General features: G+C 40.5%; 2 protein-coding genes across 2 annotated transcripts in view; both read left to right on the top strand.

Moving 5' to 3' along the window:
- Window positions 1–4,571, top strand: part of ptprga (protein tyrosine phosphatase receptor type Ga) — a 217,869-nt gene extending 213,298 nt beyond the window's left edge. Inside the window, 2 exon segments of the mRNA XM_048254476.1 lie at window positions 1,255–1,390; window positions 1,729–4,571. Coding sequence (XP_048110433.1) covers window positions 1,255–1,390; window positions 1,729–1,875 — 283 coding nt within the window. The 3' untranslated portion in view covers window positions 1,876–4,571.
- A 12,280-nt stretch (window positions 4,572–16,851) lies between these two features.
- Window positions 16,852–20,134, top strand: c10h3orf14 (chromosome 10 C3orf14 homolog). The gene is made up of 4 exons (XM_048255110.1): window positions 16,852–17,135; window positions 17,575–17,698; window positions 18,269–18,337; window positions 18,827–20,134. Exons 1-4 carry the CDS (start codon window positions 17,095–17,097, stop codon window positions 19,013–19,015), a joined length of 423 nt encoding a protein of 140 aa, XP_048111067.1. The 5' UTR covers window positions 16,852–17,094; the 3' UTR covers window positions 19,016–20,134.

Genomic DNA, 20,134 nt, shown 5'->3' with positions numbered 1-20,134 from the left:
GCACAGCTATTAAGTTGAGCTGTTAAGAGACTCTTCACTTAGTTCACTGTGAGTCAGGTTTTTTCTGTTTTCTCCAGAGAAGCACAGGTATCCTTATAGCCAGGAACATTCAACTCAAGCAATAGCCAGCCTGGTGTTACAAGGCCAAGAGGATGGGTGGATTGGTCTGAATACTAAAAATGCCTGCTGCAGTAGTAACAGCTACGACTGTTTTGGGGATGATACTAAAAGTAAAAATTCGGAACAGCACAGATGTAGTATTAGCTATAAACTACTAATACTTAATAATTTGTGCACCTTAATTAGATAGATAGATAGATAGATAGATACTTTATTGATCCTCAAGGGGAAATTCAAGAATTAATTAAAGTTTGTAGCTAATACTACATCTGTGCTGCTCCGAATTTTTACTTTTAGTATATCTACACGGTCCGCTCTTCGTCTGATGCACCAGATGTAATGCTGCAGAAGCGCGGTGGATCCACTCTTTTGTGTTTTGGGGATGAGTCTGTGCTCCAGCTAATGTTCTTTTTTTCCCCTTTATTTTCCCATTTTGAAGAATAACTTTGTACCGACGCCAAGACTAAATTCAGCTAAATATATTCAGGCCCAGTCTCTCCATTGTGTAGGTGTCAGGAAAGGCATTCAAAACTTGTCAAAGTTTATATACTAATCAGTGCGTGTACACACACACACACACACACACACACACACCACACACACACACAAATGATCATGCTGTGAAAAAGCAACAGCAAAGTCCTGGCAGTCACCCAAATCTCTGAGCCACACCACCACTTGCTGAGCAAAGCTTCGGCCTTGTGTGTGTGTGTGTGTGTGTGTGTGTGTGTGTGTGTGTGTGTGTAGATGTGTGTTTGGTGTGTGTGTGTGTGTGTGTGTGTGTGTGTTTGGTGTGGATGTTTGTGTGTGTGTGTGTGTGTGTGTGTTTGTTTGTTTCCTGGCGTAACCCTTCTGTCGTCTGGGCCAGGTTTGGCGCGTTGTCGGCTGGGATGCTTTGTGTGTGTGTGTGTGTTTGTTTGTTTCCTGGCGTAACACTTCTGTCGTCTGGGCCCGGTTTGGCGCGGTGTCGGCTGGGATGCTGTGTGTGTGTGTGTGTGTGTGTTTGTTTGTTTCCTGGCGTAACACTTCTGTCGTCTGGGCCCGGTTTGGCGCGGTGTCGGCTGGGATGCTGTGTGTGTGTGTGTGTGTGTGTTTGTTTGTTTCCTGGCGTAACACTTCTGTCGTCTGGGCCAGGTTTGGCGCGGTGTCGGCGGGGATGCTGTGTGCCCTCACCACCCTCTCGCAGCAGCTGGAGAACGAGAACGCCGTCGGCGTCTATCAGGTCGCCAAAATGATCAACCTCATGAGGCCTGGTGTCTTCACAGATATCGTGAGTGGCAAACGCTTTGTGTGTGTTTTTCATCCCCTTGCTCTGTTAAATATCAATCCACATGGGAATGCGTTTGATGTCTGTGTGGCTGAGATGTCAGCGTTACCAACGTCAATGTCAAAGCTTGAGGTTACAGGCAGCACATGTGCCAGTCAAACGCATACTTCACATGAGCTGTCACTTGAGAAAGACTCTGCCAAAATGAAAATGTATTTAAAAAGTTGAACTTATCCATCCTGTGCAGGCGTCTACTCTAGTCCTGTTGCTAAATTGTACATTCTGTCAAAGTGTCAGTGTCAATGTAACAGCTCTTGTTGTTGTTGCTGTTGTTGTTGCAGGACCAGTACCAGTACCTTTACAAAGCTATGCTCAGTCTGGTGAGCACCAAGGAGAATGGAGCTGGCCCCTTGGCCATGGACAGAAACAGAGCCATGGCCCTGACGGACGAGTCGGACCCGGCCGAGAGCATGGAGTCTCTCGTCTGAGGGGCGGAGGAGCCACGAAGAGGCACTTACTTTGTAAAACTTCAAGGACTAGAGACAGACTTTTTCGAGGCCTTTTTTGCCAGACTCTTGGTTAAATAAATAACCTGATTACTTTTTTACACTGATAAAAAGTTTTTGATATTTATTTTTTGCCATTTTATGTCTTAATGTTATCCTACTGAACATTTTGCACCTATGTTTTCGAGTTCACAATGACAAAACCACACTTCTGTCTAGTTTGCACTATGTAATATCAGTGTTACTGCCTATAACCAATCAGATCTACCATGTTGATTTCCAATGCCCAGATTTTAACATTCCATCACAAAAGCTCACCCACTCAACTTCCCGGACCGTTTCGAAAGCGATTCCCATATGCACATTTCCAGCTCCCGCCAGATGGAAAGATCAAAGATTAAGCTTGGCGTTCACCTGCATGGCATTGCAAGGCCCACAGCGATGGCGAAAAAATCTTCTCTCAAAATTGACTTCTTTCGGTTTCTGTGGCACTGACAAGCAATATGGGAATTTGTCTTTTTATTTTATTTTAAAGCATCTCAATGCCGTCATTTGCTCCTTGCTGCATTATATTGGAAAGGAAAAACACATACGTTAATTTTCTAAGGTGGTATTAAAACAGCTACTGTGAACTTATTACTTTTGTATGAATCATATTATGCTTTTAATATATATGGATATATTGTAATCATTATATCTTGTGGTTTTGTAAATGTTGGCTGTCACGATCGCCCCTTCACTAGATCCTGCTAGACTTGGTCTGATGTTCACCACAACTCTCTGGCCGTGCTGATTTCACACCCATCTAACTTGCTCCCTCTGCTGGCCGTGCTGATTTCACACCCATCTAACTTGCTCCCTCCGCTGGTTCCACTTCTCTGTTGCTTCATGCTGCAAGCTGCTATATGGGGTAAAACAAGACAAGTAACAATATATTGTGTCCGAGTTGAGCTGAATTACAAAGTGACTGTGTCCTGTAAAGCATAACTTATACTCTGAGAATTTTGATCTTTGTGATATGCCCCATTGTATTTTTTTAAGCTCTTCATTTATGACTAACAAAAGATTACAAGGATGCCATCATATACCTTTTTGTCATAATGAGAGCTCCTGAAGTCGCCATGCAGCCTCTCAATGCCTTTCTCTATACTGACACCCCCCCGCATTGCTTGACTGTGCTGGTGTGTGAAACTATTCAATGTTGTGTATGGTGTAGTTTGATTTTGCCAAATACACTGAAGTCCCGCATGGGGGGAAAATTTCATCACATATTGAATTTTGAAATTCTCAATGTGGTTTACACATTTTTGCCAGGCCCCAGTTAAGGTTAATATCCAAACCCTACCATCAGTTTGGCCCCAAGGAAATAGATATGGGCTGTTTTTTATTCACCCGACAACTTGCTCTAACAATAATTACATTTCTGCACAAATTCATTGACAGCTTGAAATTAAAGGTATCTTGAGCTGTCTCGCCACACAAAGCAGGGGGATACTGACTTATGAAGTTTTACCAAAGACTTAAGCTCATTACTTAGCATTTTACAGTGTCTTCATAGGAGTACATGGTGTTGAAATTCCTCCTCAGAGGTGATGACAAAATGGCTGATTGCTTTTTTATTTTTGTTCTTTATTTACGAGCTCAGTGACTGGACTAGATTTAATGCCATTTGGGATCTGTGCTTGTGCATCAAAGTTGAACATTCATAATAATCTTCTCAATTAAACTTAATCTGAGGTAAATGCTAGAGGAAAACATGTAACTTTTTGTAGGTTGATTGAAGTTATGAATTCATCTCTCCGTGGAATGAAGAAACAAGGCATTCAATGTGTACCATTGTTATGAACTTTATCACTATGTTATTAATGTTGTTTTGATGTCCTTTGTCTCCTTGCCGGGAGGCTGTTGAATTACGTCACAACTCTCCAACATTTGGGGTTAACGACATATTCATTCCTTTATCACAAAAACAGACTTCTGTGGGAAGCACTACATGTTCTTTTTGGTTTGTTTTCTTTCATGTTGTCCTGTGCAGTTCATGTTGTTTTGTTTGGGAGCTTTGCTCTTATCCAGCGCGCTTAATCAATATCAACATTAGTATAACCACAGCTTTCTGTGTGTACAGTTTATTGCTTCTATAACCAACCATCTCTTTAAACAACTTTGTATCTATGGTATATAATCATAGAATTTTATATTTTCATATAAATCTATTTTGTTTTCTAGGTCCAAGTCCCCCTTTTTCTTTCTTCTGGTGAACATGTGGAAACCAAGTCTGTCTCCATGCATTGTGCTATCTCCATCACATTCCAGAACAAGGCAATGCCTCACATTAACCAAGGCAGTGATTGTGATATTCTTTTTTGCCCATTTTTGTTTGATTTTTTCTTTACAATTTGACACTTCTGCTGCACAGTTCTGTGCAATAGAGCAGCTGTTGTAAATCACTGAATAAGTTTGTCCCATTCACCGACCTAAGAGGGGGCGGCTGTCGCCTCCTCTTTCGTAATCTGAAATAACACAAAACAAAGAAAAACTTTTTTTGTTTTGGTTTCTTTTTTGTTCTCTTTTTTTTCGTTGAAAGCTATATCAAAGCATTCTATTATAGTGTTATTTAATATGTAAATTGTATTGCTATACATAAAATAAAATATGGGTTTTGATGTACTTTAAGCAAACTCATGCTCTCCAGTTGAAAATCTTTTTGATCCAATGATTTGAAACTGAAGCACTACAGTGACCAAAGCAGTGTCTCTTTCATTTGCCCATGTCACCAAAACCTTTAAGCAGATTGGCATAGTTGTCCAGCACTCCTAAAGTGGCAGTCCATCGAGTCTTGATGAGATTGCATTTGAATGGTGCTTGTACCACAACTGTCATTTATAGAATTGCAAAGTGTTGACACAAAATCAATAATTATATTATATTATATTATATTATAATTATATTATATTATATTATATTATATTATATTATATTATATTATAATGATATTATAATGATATTATATTATATATTATATTATATTATATTATATTATAATGATATTATATTATGATAGTCTGATTTTCTGCTTCTCAACATGCCGAGTACTAAAGGGCAGAGTTGTTTTCATGTCCAACACATCTGAGGGCCAGAGGTGTGGTGCCCATATGCTTTCTAAACTATGTGATTAAAGTGCTGCTAATTAATTATTTTAGATGAATATATAGCAGGCCACTGGAAGCTATGTCTTAACTTAATGCAATTACTATAATACGAGAAGTTAATGTATGTCATTCTTCATATGCAGTGCAAGAGGAGTTCAATATCTCACGCTATATTGCCACCCAGTGGTAGAATAGTAAAGTGTGATTCCTCTTATCATTATGCGAGGCTGGGTGTTTTGTGAATAAATATTTCACTTTCAATGACCATATTGGTTCATAATGAGGTCCGTTAAATCTTGGGGTGAAAGTTTTCTTCAAATATTTTCTTTCAAAATTTTCAATTTACAATGTAATTCTACTTAGGCCTATGAAATGATCCTAACTATGAGATGATCCTACATGATAGATAGATAGATAGATAGATAGATACTTTATTTAAATTCAAGGTCTCAGTAGCATACAGACAACACACACATATTCACTAAAACTTAAATATAAAAACACAACTAAGCAATAAGGTCAGTAGAAGATAAAGAATATACTAAAATACAAATTATACTAACTAACACTTAATCTAAATCAATTTTAAAAACAGTATCTACATAGTGGTGATTAATCAATCAAGAGGCGCTTGCAAGGACTGAGGCAGGGACTGAGCCTGTGATTCTCTGTGCATAGTAAGGTAAGGTAAGGTGCTCTGTGTGAGTGAGTGTCACGGTTATAGTGCAATGGTGATGCAAATGAGTAAGTCCAACAGTGCAAGAATAAGTCTATATATATAATTTTAAGAAAAGGTATAAGTGTGGCCACAGTTCGGCTGTGGCATGGAGGGGGGGTTATGCATATGTGCTAATGTGCTAATATAGCACGCAAACAGTGAGGCAGAAAGACAGTGGTAAAAGTGGCTAGTGGACAGTCAGTACCAAACATGGAGGGGGTGAAGAGGCAGACAGACTATGCAGATAAGTCTATCTCTCCTCTTCCCTTAAGTGAAGCATTGAACAGTTCAATGGCCCTGGGGACAAATGACTTCCTCAGTCTGTCGGTTGTGCAAGGCAGTGAGCAAAGTCTCCAGCTGATCAGGCTCTTCTGCTTAACAATAGTGCTGTGGAGTGGGTGACACTCATTGTCCAAGATGTTGATCAGTTTGTTCAGGGTCCTTCTGTCAGATATTGAAGTGATGCACTCCAGTTCAGCTCCCATTACAGAGCCAGCTTTCCTTACCAGCCTGTCAATTCGCCCAGCATCCTTCTTCCTTGTGCTTCCTGCCCAACATACCACTGCATAGAAGAGGACGCTGGCAACAGACTGGTAGAACATCCTGAGGAGCTTGCTGCACACATTGAAGGACCGCAGGCTCCTCAGGAAGTACATGCTCTGCCCTTTCTTGTAGAGTGCATCAGTGTTGGCTGACCAGTCCAGTTTATTGTCCAGGTGGAGACCCAGATACTTATAGGTGCTTACCACCTCCACATTGACCCCATCAATGGGGACTGGTAGCAGAGTGGGCTTAGACCTGCGGAAATCCACCACCATCACCTTGGTCTTTGAAGTGTTGAGTTGAAATTGATTAAGTTTGCACCATTGCACAAAGTTCTCCACCAGGCTCCTGTACTCCTCTTCCTGCCCGTTCCTGAGACACCCCACAATTGCAGTAATGGAGGCAAGTTTACTGTATGTACACAACATAGGCCTACAGTCCAGCCAATTCTTACCAGAGGGACAACAAATTGTGTGTAATATTATCTTGAAAGTCTCTGAAATTAGAATATTACTGGTTCCATATAGGCTATTAATGGAGGGGCATATTTAACTTTTTCATTTGTCTGGCATTAACATGTGATGACAAGCCATCCTCTGATCTGACGCAAGACATTGTTATGCATAAAACCTTAGCTGAATACTGTATATGCAAACTCAGTTTTGTTCTGAGTTCTCTATTTTGGATGTTTTATTTCAATATATAGGCCCATTCAAATTGTTCAATTAATTCAACTATGAATTTTGATCATACAAAATTCCAGAATGATTTTTACTTTGAAATCTGTTTTTACTTTATAATCTGTTACTTATCCATTGTCACACATTCTCAGAGGGTCAATCGTCCACATACATTGTCAACATTTAATGGCAGTGTCTCTAAATTGATATGCATCAAACACTTTGGGTGACCTTCCACAAGCTCAGCACTACACTGCAGGAATTTTAGCTTTTATTTCTGGCAAAACCTGTAGCCTGGAAATCCAGACCCAAATCTAGAAAGATTTAGGGTCCAAATCTAGAAAGAATTAGGGTCTGGCTATGAGTAAAGGAAATGGCCCAACTTGCCGGGCGGCACCAAGCGTGCATTTGAAAATATTGTGATCTGTTTAGCTCTCCTCTAGCCCGCCTATATCAGATACACCGATGTGACTGGTGAAGCTCGGTTCCAAGGGCACGGTTAATGAGCATCATTACTGATTGCCAGAGTGACTCGCTGAGCAAATTCAAATTGTGCTCTCGCAAGAACTCAGGATTTCCAGGGTACAAAAGCTGTCCAACTGGATAAAGTTTGTGGGCCCCTTTACACAAACCTGCTTTTTGGAGTTCATCCCACAAATTTTCAGTTGCATCAAGGACACAGCTTTGTGATTGGGACACTGTAAAACGTAATTGTTATCCATAACCCACTTGATTATATAATAATTGTCTGCTAAAAGATGCATTGACATTTAAGGTTTAGCCTTGAGGCAAGTGTCATCAGAATATCCACATAATTCTTCTTCTTTATGATACCACAACTGCAAAGTATAATGGAAAAAAAATGCATTCCCTTTACACCCTATAGTAGCAGCACTCTTTGCAAATTGTTTTTCGACTGAATTTTATGAAGTGCACCTGTCCCATTTGATCACAACATGATGCTGCCACCCCAATGCTTCATGTTTCGGCAGGTGTTGTTTGGGCACCAAGCTTTACCCTTCCTCCTCCATAACATTGGTCATTATGGCCAAACATTTCTAACAATTTTCATCTGACCAGAGAACATTCCTCCAAAACACGCTGTCACGCAGTGCTCATTTGCCAGTTTTACAGTAGTCTTGCTTTTTTATGCTAGTTTTAGCCTCCTTGTAGAACAGCCTTTCAAGTTATGATGAACAGCACACTTTTTACTGTGTGCTTTTTACACACTTACATACTTTTGTTAGTCTGGGTGAACCCAGACGATCCGGTTAGCTAATTCAAATTTGCCCAGCAGGTTCATCTGGAAAGGAGCCCATTGGGCCCCTTTCCAAACCTCCCGTTTTACAACTACCACAGGCATCACCACCAGTGAAATTGAACTTTAATTTGTGCCTTAAAGTCTTACCAAATCGTTTCAGTTCAGCAAACATATCTTTCTTGTAAACAAAGGTTTTGCAGTTGTTTACTCAATTTTCAAAGAAAATTGTTGTTGGTGATTCAGAAAACTGACGTCAATGAGGGCCCTTTCCAGACCAACCTGCAGAACAATTTCAAATTTGTGTCTGGGTTCACCCAGGCTACAATTAGTCTACCTAGTTACCTCCACAACAACTTCACCAGTATCTTGGTAATGCTTTTGAACCTTTTGTGAACAGAATTTAATCTCATGGTCTAAGTGCACTTCTCCACCCTGAACAATGTGATGGATGTGTGGTAGTTATATCAGTAATATGTTGTTATATTTGTAATATTATTTATACAGACAGTCATGATACCTTCAAACAGTAATGTAAGTTGCTTCCAAGGACAAAAAAGATTTGCAGAAGTTTATCCAACACTGTTTTGGGGAGCTTTCAGACAATTTAAAGACTTGTTACAGGCTACTATTGACCTCTAGTTTTGAATAAAAAGCTAAATATAGTTAGTATAATAATTACATTTATTCTGGACAAAGTAGACAGTAGTTGACAGGTAAACATCTGAGGTCACCACCTTACATTACTTATTACTTAGACCAAATTAATAAAACAAATATTAATGAAATAATTATAAAAATAAATAAATTGCAGGTTTTCATCATGAAAATATCTGACCAGATTCCCATTACACACCATGTTTATACTGAAAAAGTTTCCATGTCAGTGTTTGACCACCGAGGCATACTTCCTGAAGTACAGACCAGGCCTCCAGTAGGGGTTAAGTCATTTAGAGACCTCAGACGAGTCCAGGAAGTGACGTCAATTCCGGAAATAAGTACACAATTTACTTTACTCTTTATGGACAGTACAGCAGGAAAAAATGTGTTTTCTTGAACAGTTCATTGAGAAAATAGTCACATTAGGTAGAAGCTTTTTATTATTATTCGTAATTCACATTTATTTATTAAATAAACAATTGCGACTGACTGTCCACCATCACTGCCGGCCCACCAACTGGAGAGTGTTGTGGCTGAAACACTCAGTGAAGGTTGTGTACCACCTGATGTCCAAAATACTGCATTTCTGCAGTAATGTGTTGTGCAATGTAGTTACAAAGCAATTTTTTATGTCCAAAATACTACATTCCTGCAAATGAACTGCAAGGCATTCCTTAAAAACTGCAGGTTTGACACTGTTGTATTAAAGAACATTAGACCACCTAAACCGAGACCAAGTCCTGCCCAAGACCAGAGTGTATCAAGAACAAGACCAGACCAATACTTGGGTGGCAGCGTAGTGGTTAAGGAGTTGGGCTAGCATGCAGTAGCCTGAAAAGTTGTGGGTTCAATTCCTGGCTTCCATCGTTTTGCCCTTGAGCAAGACACTTCACCCCAAGATGAACATATGGGCACATTGTAATATAGTGACATATGTAAGTCACTCTTAATGAGAAGTGTCTGCTAAGGGACCGTTCGTTATTTATAAACGGGATCACCGGAGGGATTTTGAGTGCTTCGATCAAGAGTTGCATGACCCTCCCCTGCCTGCGCTATAATTTTCAACGACCCTCCAGCAGCATTTTCAAAGCTGACATGACATGCCAATTGTCGAGGTCTTCCACCCACGAACTCAGAGTGATGTTAACCTAGGCCTATTTAAGTTAACAACGTGGTTGTCGTGAGGGCACGATTCATTAGCGCTTGCAGTGTTCGGTCGTAGGCTATGCCTACGTGCGCACCTGCCAGGCTACTCAGCTAGACAAAGAATTCCCCCTGTACATTCACTCCAAGTTGGCCTACCATAACTTACCAACTACACTGTAGACCATAAACTGGCTATTTATATGACCAAATGTATTTGTTCAACTTTATGAAGCAGAATTACGCACTGCTATTTGGAACGTAACACATTTTTGTTGGCAGGAGAGAGAATGACAGCGATTAACAAATTGCACTTGTTGCTGGTTACCAATAAATACTATACATTTTTTTTTGCAAACAACAAAAACAGAAAGGATGGAGACAGTAAAGCTAGAGATGGGCAGGAACGAGGTCAATTGGAAGAAATGCTTGTCAAAACGTTAGGAGCTGGATGTGTGGATGAATGAAGCACAAGTGTGCTTTATGTTAAGCATGCACACTGTTTAAAGTTAGGCTACAGGGTGAACTACAAGTAAACCAAAGTTAAATTTAAGTTAATGGAGACGAATGTTGACATTTTCCGTATTTTGCGTCAGAAACCCGGGAAATCGCCCTTATTTTCATTGTTCAATGTTGACAGAGCTATGGAACGAAAGAGAACGTTATATGGCGACAGAAATCAACAATCAAACAAGCCACTTTGACTTTTTGCTGTTTTCATTAATACAAAAGATGGGTGACCCTGCCTCCTAGACAAAAAAAAGTTAGGTGACCCTCCCCTCAACAAAGAATAAAAAGACATGACCCTCCCCTATTTTCCTCCGGTGGCCCCGTTTATAAATAACGAACGGTCCCTAAATGACCAGAACCAAATTTTATGAGGGAGGATTGGCTGACATCTGCTTGGACCAGACAACAAGAGCTTATGGTATATCACATAAAAAAGAGGCCTGGTTGCATTTGAAGAGTTTTACACCTAATCACGAACAAATATATTTAGAGGCATTGTGATATTATGTCCTGGTCTTGAAATAAAACCTTGAGTCCTCTATGTCCAAGACAGACGAGACCGAGTAAAAACACTGTCAGTTTTGAGACAAAGTCCAAGATCATGAAACAGTGGTCTTGAGACCAACCAACACCCAAAAAGTTTAAATGCATTAACACTGCATTAGGTAGAGGACTGGCACCACACAAGCCTTTTTAGAACCATTTTTTATTTAAATTTATTTGAGTTTGATACCCTGGAAATCCAAAGTTCTCGCGAGAGCACAATGGAATGGTCTCTGCGAGACACTCTGGCAAAGAGCAATGATGCACGTTACTTTTACCCCAACATTCCGGGGAACCATGCTAAACTGATGAAAACAGCGCTGCAGCGTTGGAGGACAGTACACATTGGTCGTAGTGTTATCCGATTGCGTCAAAGTCCGAAATCATTCAGAGTAAACATGGTCTAGTGTTATCCAATTGCGTGCAGTGAGATTTTTAAATGCATGCTTGTTGCCGCCCCTCGAGTTGGGCCATTACATTGTTCTTTGCCAGACCCTTAATCTTTCTAGATCATGGGTTCCTAAAGTGGGGGTCGGGCCCCCCGGGGGGTCGCGGGACGCCGAGGGGTGGGTCGCGAAATGATTTCCATAAATCAAATAAATTTGGGAAAAATAAAAGAGCTGTCACTTGACCGCACTTTAAAGACAGATTTTAATTCCAAGACGCTCCAAGAGTTCTGGATTTCAGTCGAGAGGGAATATCCACAGCTATTCAAGGCCGCGATGGACGTACTGACGCTGTTTGGCTCCACATACCTGTGCGAAAAGACTTTCTCTGCACTGACATATATTAAAAAACAAATACAGATTGCGTCTAAATGTGGAGGATGATCTCCGTGTGGCCGTCTCCACAATTAAACCAAGAATGGACTTGCTGTGTTCCGCGCATAGCGCGCATCCATCTCATTAGATGAGATTAACGCTGAAACATAGTTGCCAAAATGTAAATTTGCGCAGCAACAATGTACATATGTTTACAACAGTTTGTGGATATTACCCTGACTGAGATATTCTTCTGTTAAAATGGAAATTAAAGTAATGTTTCAAAGTTAAGTTTGCACGACAGAAATAATGTGCACTCATGTTACATGGATATTATTTTTTGACTAAGGTATTCTGCTTTTATCATATAGTAAATTTCTATATGTAAAATCATAACAGGCTGCTCTGTTCTTTTGTGTTGTCGTTAAGCCCGTGTTTGGATAAGCCTAGTGCGTATGGCCAGTGCGCACATTTTATTTTATTTTTTGAGTCACATCCAGGGATAGTGGGGGTCGCCAGTCTCTGGCACGGTTATTTTGGGGGTCGCGGGTTGAAAAGTTTGGGAACCCCTGTTCTAGATTATCAGGGTCTGGATTTTCCATGGCTATGAGTTTAACTCATTGAGATGCATATGGTAAGATAAGGTGATTGTAGCTGGGCGTGGCCAGGTTGCATACTTCCTGCATCATCTTTAATTCAATGTCTGCTCTAGCTTGGCTCCTTTTTATGATTTCAATTCGGACTCTGTGTTGGAGGATCTGATAACGTGTGGCCTCTCACACCATGACACGTGTGACACTGAAACCAATGTAATGATCAAACATATTTTATTTGCTGTTTATTTGGCTTCACTTGTAAAAAGACAGATAAATGTGGAAGATCCGTTTCTTGAAAAATAGTCTGTGAATCTGTAAGAAAGAATTTATAATGATGTCATTGCCCTCAGGTCTGCCTACTTCAGAACACCTTTTCTCAGCATTGCTGCCACTTCTGCCAAAGCCTTCTGTCCTCCTCCTCCAGTCTCTGAATCAGTGTAGCTTTCTTTCTTTTTTCATCCCTCGTCTCTTTCTCTTTCTCTCTTTCTCTTTCTCTTTCTCTTTCTGTCCATCTCCAGTTGTTTTACTTCTTTCTCTTTTCTTTTCTCAGTCGCTCTTTGTCTGTTGGTCGTTTTCTTCCGCTTCATTGAGGTCTCCATTGCTGCCTTTGAACCATCATGCAGCTGATCTCTGTCCATGTCTAATTAAAGGATTAGAACACATAAAGTCATCAAATGATTTGTGCACGCATTGGTGTGCCATGACAGTATGTAACTTGAACAACATATAACATGTTTAAGGTTAGCCTAATCACTGGAGAGGCACTCTGTACATGAGCTCAAATAAAGTTCCTGTCTTTTTCCAAGTGTCTCTGGGAAATAGGGGGTCTACGGTAACATTGCAATTTGAAATTCAGCAGTGGATGGATGAAGTTAATAATACTGTGTAAAGACAACTCAAACAATAATCTGTGAGGTTACCTTGTAAGGGTGGCAAACACTTTGCTGTCCCATTTCCCACAATGGGAGAGAGGTGATCTGTGTAAGAAAATGAATGTAAAAATACAATCCATGTTTGTTTTTCAGGCATAGATTAATTTAGATTGAAATAGATACATTTTCTTAGAGTTGTCAGTAATTACCTCCGTGTAAAGGTGACTTCAGTAGAGTGTTCTCGGAGTTTGCCCGAGCTGTCGTTTCCATGGCCACAAGTGGACCAGTTTCCAGCTCTCCTCTTCTGTCTCCACAGCTTTGCTCTTCACCACTGTTCTATCTGGCTCCCTGGCCCTGCCACTTCTCACCCGTCTGTCTGCCACTTCTCACCCGTCTGTCTGCCACTTTTCACCCGTCTGTCTGCCACTTCCCGTCTGTCTGCCACTTCTCACCCGTCTGTCTGCCACTTCTCACCCGTCTGTCTGCCACTTCTCACCCGTCTGTCTGCCACTTCCCGTCTGTCTGCCACTTCTCACCCGTCTGTCTGCCACTTCCCGTCTGTCTGCCACTTCCCGTCTGTCTGCCACTTCTCACCCGTCTGTCTGCCACTTCCCGTCTGTCTGCCACTTCTCACCCGTCTGTCTGCCACTTCCCGTCTGTCTGCCATTTCTTTTGTCTCCACAGCTTTGCTCTTCACCACTGTTTTTATCTGGCTCCCTGGCAAGGCCCTGCCACTTTTCACCCGTCTGTCTGCCACTTCCCGTCTGTCTGCCATTTCCCGTCTGTCTGCCACTTTTCACCCGTCTGTCTGCCACTTTTCACCCGTCTGTCTGCCACTTTTCACCCGTCTGTCTGCCACTTCCCGTCTGTCTGCCACTTCCCGTCTGTCTGCCACTTCTTTTGTCTCCACAGCTTTGCTCTTCACCACTGTTTTTATCTGGCTCCCTGGCAAGGCCCTGCCACTTTTCACCCGTCTGTCTGCCACTTTTCACCCGTCTGTCTGCCATTTCTCTGTCTGTCATCATTCATGTTTTGCTCGTCTTTCAGCAAGTTCTCTTGAACCTTGGCGTCCAGCATTCCGTTCGGTTCCTGTCTTCCTCTCTCTTGGCGTTCTCTTTCCTTCCAAGTCTCCATTTCCCTTTTCTGTCTCCAGTTGTCCGTCTCCAGTTCTTTCATCCTTTGAAAGAGTTTCTCATTCATCGTCTTGAATGATTCAATCTCCCGTTGACTCAGCAGTAGTTGTTCCTTCATTTCATTGTTCCTTTCTAGCTCCTTCATTGCATTGCATTTACCCATCTCTCTCTCTTGGAGTTCTCTTGCCCTCCAAGTCTCCATTTGTTCTTTCTGTCTCCAGATTACTCATTCTTTGAAGCAGTTTGTCATTCGTCTTCTGAAGCGATACAATCTGCTGTTGACTTAACAACTGTTGTTCCTTCATTTTAAGTTGAATTTCCAGTGCCCTTTCTTGTTTCTGAGTCCAGTTTTCAGTCTCCAGTTTTCTCAACCTTTGCAGCAGTTTCTCATTCATCTTCTGAATGGAAGCAATTTCCTGTTGACTCAACAATTGTTGTTCTTTCATTTTAATATTTATTTGCAGTTCCCTTTCCATCCAAGCCTTCATTTCCTCATTCATAATGAGGTTCGCCGTCTCCAATTTTCTCAACCTCTGAGACATCTCCTCAATAATGGAGTGAAGGGAGGTTATCTGCGGTCCAGATACCTGTTCCAACATGTTCATCTTCCTTTCCAGCTCCATCATGTTTGATTGATGGATGCGTTCCATCTCCCTCCTAGTCTCCATGTCCTGTTTGAGATGCTGGTTTTCTCTCTCCAGCTGCCTCATCCTCTGAGTCAGGTTCTCCATCTGAACCAACTCCATCCGCTTTTGATGTAACAATAGGCCTATGGGATCCTTGATTTTCATCTTTTCTAGGTCTTCCTTGTGTTGGAGGTCCCTCACTACTTTCTCCAGTGAGGAGACATCCTCCAGGGCAGCTGCATCTTTCTCCAGTGAGGAGACATCCTCCAGGGCAGGATGTCTCCTCAGTTGAAGGTTCACCTCTGCCAGTCGGGCTCTGTCCCATACGTGAAGCAATGGCATGCTTCCCACGTCAGGAAGAGCAGCCTTCACTGTTGAGCTGTGTTGCTGTTAAAGACAATTGGACATTTAATTACGATCTACTCATCCACTGTACACAAGTTACATTTAACTTTTAAATATTATACACTTAATTATGTTTTTTTTTTTGGAGCTATTCTCCTTATGTAGTTGAGTTAGTTATAGTTTATATTATTTGTACCGTGTCTATAAAAATCCACATTTTTGACATTTTCACTAGGGAATTGGCATGTATCCATCACACCACAAACACCATAACTTGCACAGAAAACAAACTAAACAAACCTGTCACCAACTCATGAAATGGAGAGAAAAAATGTTTCACCTTACCTTAATATTCCAGAGAAGTCAGAGATCAATTTTGGCTAATTCTGTCAAATTTGAAAGCAGTATACTGTTTGACAATGCTGCTAAATGCAATTAAAATTAATTAAATACATTTTGAAGAGAGCTAGTAAAGCTACTTACCTGTGCTGTATGTATTCTGAAGTGATTTTGTATTTTGTTCCTCTGCACTTATAAGGTAGAATCAGTGTGATGTCATAATAGCAGCATTATTGTGATGTCATTACTTCAGCATGCAGAAAGGGGTAGACCTACAATAGGCCTACCATAGACTGTATATAGCTCGCATCACTCTTAACAGACGGCACACTGTCCAGTTCTATATACAGTCTATGTACAATACAGTCATTTAATAGAGTACTACTTCTAAGATTATTTATAGACAACCATTGTGCTAAACTGCTAATCATCATTGTCTATTTTTTATGCGCAGGGAGTATGCCAGTGCCAGAACACATACAGAAACAGTTAAAAACATCCGGCCATCCAGCCATCATTGGTCCAGACGTTAGGCTGCTACTTCGCCTAAACTTTACAAACTGCCAATAAACCACATTGGCAGTCAGGAAACACATTCTTCCGACTGCAATTTTTTGCTACTATGTTGCTACTACTGTTTACCACATGCCACTTTCAATAGGCCCTATCAAAACTATAGCATCATCCTCTCTCGTCGCTGATTGGCCTACCAATAACGTTGTGTTTGGTGTGAAACGTTACTGTAATATTGTAGACTAGTAGGCCCTATCTCACTGAAAGGATGGACAGTGCATGGTTGATGCTAAATAGTGCCTTGAACCTAATTAATTTAACAGTGAGACATAGGTCTAGGTGCTGGCCCTAACCATACAAAAGTTAGTTTCAGAAATCTAGAAGTTGGCCAAACATTTGATAAGTCTCTGGCTACTCGTTTTGTGAGCCCTATACATTTCGCAGTAGCCAAAAAGGTCTACTTGCGTATATTTTATTGTTGCCATTGAAAAAATATATATATTTTAGCCTATTTACTTAGTCACAGATTATCTAACATATGCAAATGTAAGCATATTGGCGTAGCCTACAGTGCTTACAGTCAGTCCTATCTTCCGGATAGGACATAGGCTACCATGAGGATTCCAAACTCGGAAGAAGGTTCAGATGCCAGACGATACCAGATAGCCTACCGTAATATAACATACACGGCATCACGCTAAACCAAGCTTACTGGCTAGTTAGCTTAGCTATCTAAAGTAGACCGGGGCAGTTTGACGTTACACGAAACTTTGAGGAGTGTGTGACCCACTTTTCGTCACACCAATCGAACCATGTACGACGAATCTGAGCTAAGCAAGAAACACGAGGATATGTGAGTAGGCTGCTAGTTGACTGTCAAGTATGGCGAAGTAAATTGATGGTGTAGCCTAGGCTGTATCCAGGCTACTGCAGGCTACTAACGTTGTTAGCTAAGGTTAATAGAGGCTGCCTATATCTCTCATCTCAACTGACTCTCAACATGCAACGGTCTATTTTACTAACCATAATTTGTGACTTAAAGACAGCTAACATGGGTTTTAGGCTAATCACGACTGATTGTTCACTACTTCAAATAAAAAGTGTAGACTAGCAAAGATTGCATTGTTGTAGCTCTTTTAAAACGTCACATTGTACATTGTTGTAGCCATATATAGTAGCTGTCTACTTGCATGCTTTGCAACTTTAACAAGGGACAACAAAATCCACGTTAAGTTAGATCAAACTGCATTGCGTTTTGGTTTACTGTAAGAATTAATCTCAAACATTGTTAGATTAGGGAAAAGGGCGGAGTTGCTGGAACAAATGGAGATTCAATATCAACATCAGAAAGTCAAGAAGAAACAACAAAGCACGATGTCCAAGGCTGCGCAGGAAAGAAATGCGCAACTGCTCGGGGTAGGCTACGCCTTGTCACCTCACCTGTGACATTTTCTCTCACCCCGCTTCTATACATCAAAACTGAAAACATACCTGTATATGCGAGCTTTTAGTTAACTCACTTATACTATCTTATAGCCTATTTCTTCACATTGTTTTACATTCTACTGCTGCTATTTACAGGGTCTTCCTATTTTCACTGCGTTAGTTGTATTGTAATTGTTGTTGTATCTTATCTCCTTACCATCTTGTGAATTCTCATTTTTACTTCATTCTAAATCTCTGATGTTTCATTTATTGTTTGTTTGTTTGTATTATAACCCCTATTATTGTGTTATTATTATTATTATTTATTGTGCATATTCTGCACAATGCCAAAGTGAAATTAAAACTGATGTATAGTGAAGTATGTCTATTTGAAAAATACCAATAGTAGAATTTTGATCCTGTTTACTGCATTTGTAGTGAGCCTAGGTAAAGGCTGCCTTAAAAATAGACTAGCGGTAGATTATGTGAGGTGGTTTTGTGCCTCCAACAGAGAACATTTTGAACCAATTAATGATGCATCTCCCCTGTTTCACCTGGTAGGACATTAAAACTTTGGAAGATAAACTGAGAATGAAGCAACCTTTACATCCAGATGTACTCACCCTTGAGGTAATAGGCCTAACTTTTTAGTTAGATTGTGCTCATGCTGTGCCATTGATGTTGTGCTATCAAATTCCAGGAGTCGAGGAGAGCCACACGCACCCACATCTTATCAAGTGTGTCATGACATGAAGAAATAGTGTTGTAATTGGGTGCATTGTACAATAATTAAAAAGTTGTAAGTTTGCCATGTTATAAAGATCAAATGCAATTTATTATTAAGCTTCAGCAATCATATTTTAGAAAGATGTCCACCTTTAACTTTTTCTATGGGAATATGATGTAGCAGCATTGGGCATTGTAGTTTGATTTTGTTGTACATAAAGTAGGCCTACATTATCTTATTTTCACTTTTCTTATGAGAAAACATAGTATATTGATCTGATGATGGTGTTTCTTTATGCCTGTTAATTGCTTGAGGAGTGCTATGTCTGAAAACCTCAACTCTCATCAGTGAATAATCCTTGGTTAGTGACAAAACATGGTGATTTCTTTCAGACTTGTTACTGGGCATCCATGGAAGAGAATCTTCCGGAATGGGAACCCTTCCTCCTGGGCAGAGGTCCAGCTCCCGGTCACCGCAGGGCCTGGTCACCTGGTCGGCGCAGGCAGGAGAATACAGGTGTACCTCGAGACACACAGGACCGAGGGCTTCCCCCGCGTCCTAGGAAACCCCGTGCTGTATGACTAATAACTCAGATATCTCGCATGTTTATTTTATTCCGTCTTGTATAAAAATAGGACCTATGCCATATGGCTGGATTAGTAATCGTCCCTCATGGTAAGAGAGTCGTGTTTGAAAGCCCTTGGTTTTACTGAGGCGTTATGTAGCAGGCATCCTCACTGGTAGTCCTTGCCTAGCCAGCATTCTGTGTTTATATGACATAAAGCTTGATTTGAGCTAATAGGAGATGAAAAAGGGGCACTGGATACGATTCATCATCTTCATTTCCATACATTTCATACTTAGTATGCAAATTACAAGCTAATGAATCTTATTCTTATTGAGAAAACAAAAAGGTTTTAAAATGGCACAGACACAGACATGTAATGAGAATGCCAAAGAAGAATTATTAAATCTATAAAGATTTGTATACTAGATTTACTAGATAGATTTTTTAATATTTTATCAAGGAAGGTATTTTATTAATGAAATTGTATGCATTTATTTATTTCCATTTGGCTTGAAAAAACAAATGTTATTGCAGAACCTTTTCAACAGCTTTCTCTTCAGCACAGTCTCACATTCACCAGTAGAGGGAGCCAAGATCTCATTAAAAACAGATAGGGAAACCTGCACCACATAGTATTACACTGCTCAAGAAAATTCAGAAGCTGAATTTTGTAAGATTAGATTGCAAAGGGATGTGTGTATGTATGTGCATGTCTTTGTGGGATTCGAGTAGATCTGTGTCTGCGACTGTTTCAGGTTTGGACTGTTTAAGCTGTTTAAGGTGGCGCAAAGTGTGACGCAAAGCTTATTCTTATCTTACATTCAATAAAATTAGGAATTTTTCGCCATGTGCTCCACTTTTATTAAACCTTCCGTCCAAGGGTGTGGCAGTTCACGACATAAGGTATGGTCTGGCGCATGGTCCAAAAATCATTACGCCATTGACCAAGAAAAACCTGGACTTAGCTGTTTTAACATGTTCCAGTGTTCATAGTTGGTACTCTGTAGTTTTAACTCTTTAAAATGGGTAAGGTGCAGCAGTTATATCTGTTTCTTATTGACATGTATGGAGAAAATAATGTTAATAATGATAATATTATAATAAAAATAAATAAATTACACTTTATACATCA

This window comes from Alosa alosa, chromosome 10 (assembly GCF_017589495.1).
Source record: "Alosa alosa isolate M-15738 ecotype Scorff River chromosome 10, AALO_Geno_1.1, whole genome shotgun sequence".
Classification (NCBI taxonomy): Eukaryota; Metazoa; Chordata; class Actinopteri; order Clupeiformes; family Clupeidae; genus Alosa; species Alosa alosa.
This window is presented reverse-complemented; position numbering and strand designations above follow the sequence as displayed.

Bases quoted from the DNA above. Each gene is read 5' to 3' on its own strand.
- c10h3orf14 (XM_048255110.1), top strand. From the start codon at position 17,095: ATGTACGACGAATCTGAGCTAAGCAAGAAACACGAGGATAT. The intron at 17,136-17,574 runs GTGAGTAGGCTG...AAACATTGTTAG, and splicing joins AGCAAGAAACACGAGGATAT to ATTAGGGAAAAGGGCGGAGT. The intron at 17,699-18,268 runs GTAGGCTACGCC...TTCACCTGGTAG, and splicing joins GAAATGCGCAACTGCTCGGG to GACATTAAAACTTTGGAAGA.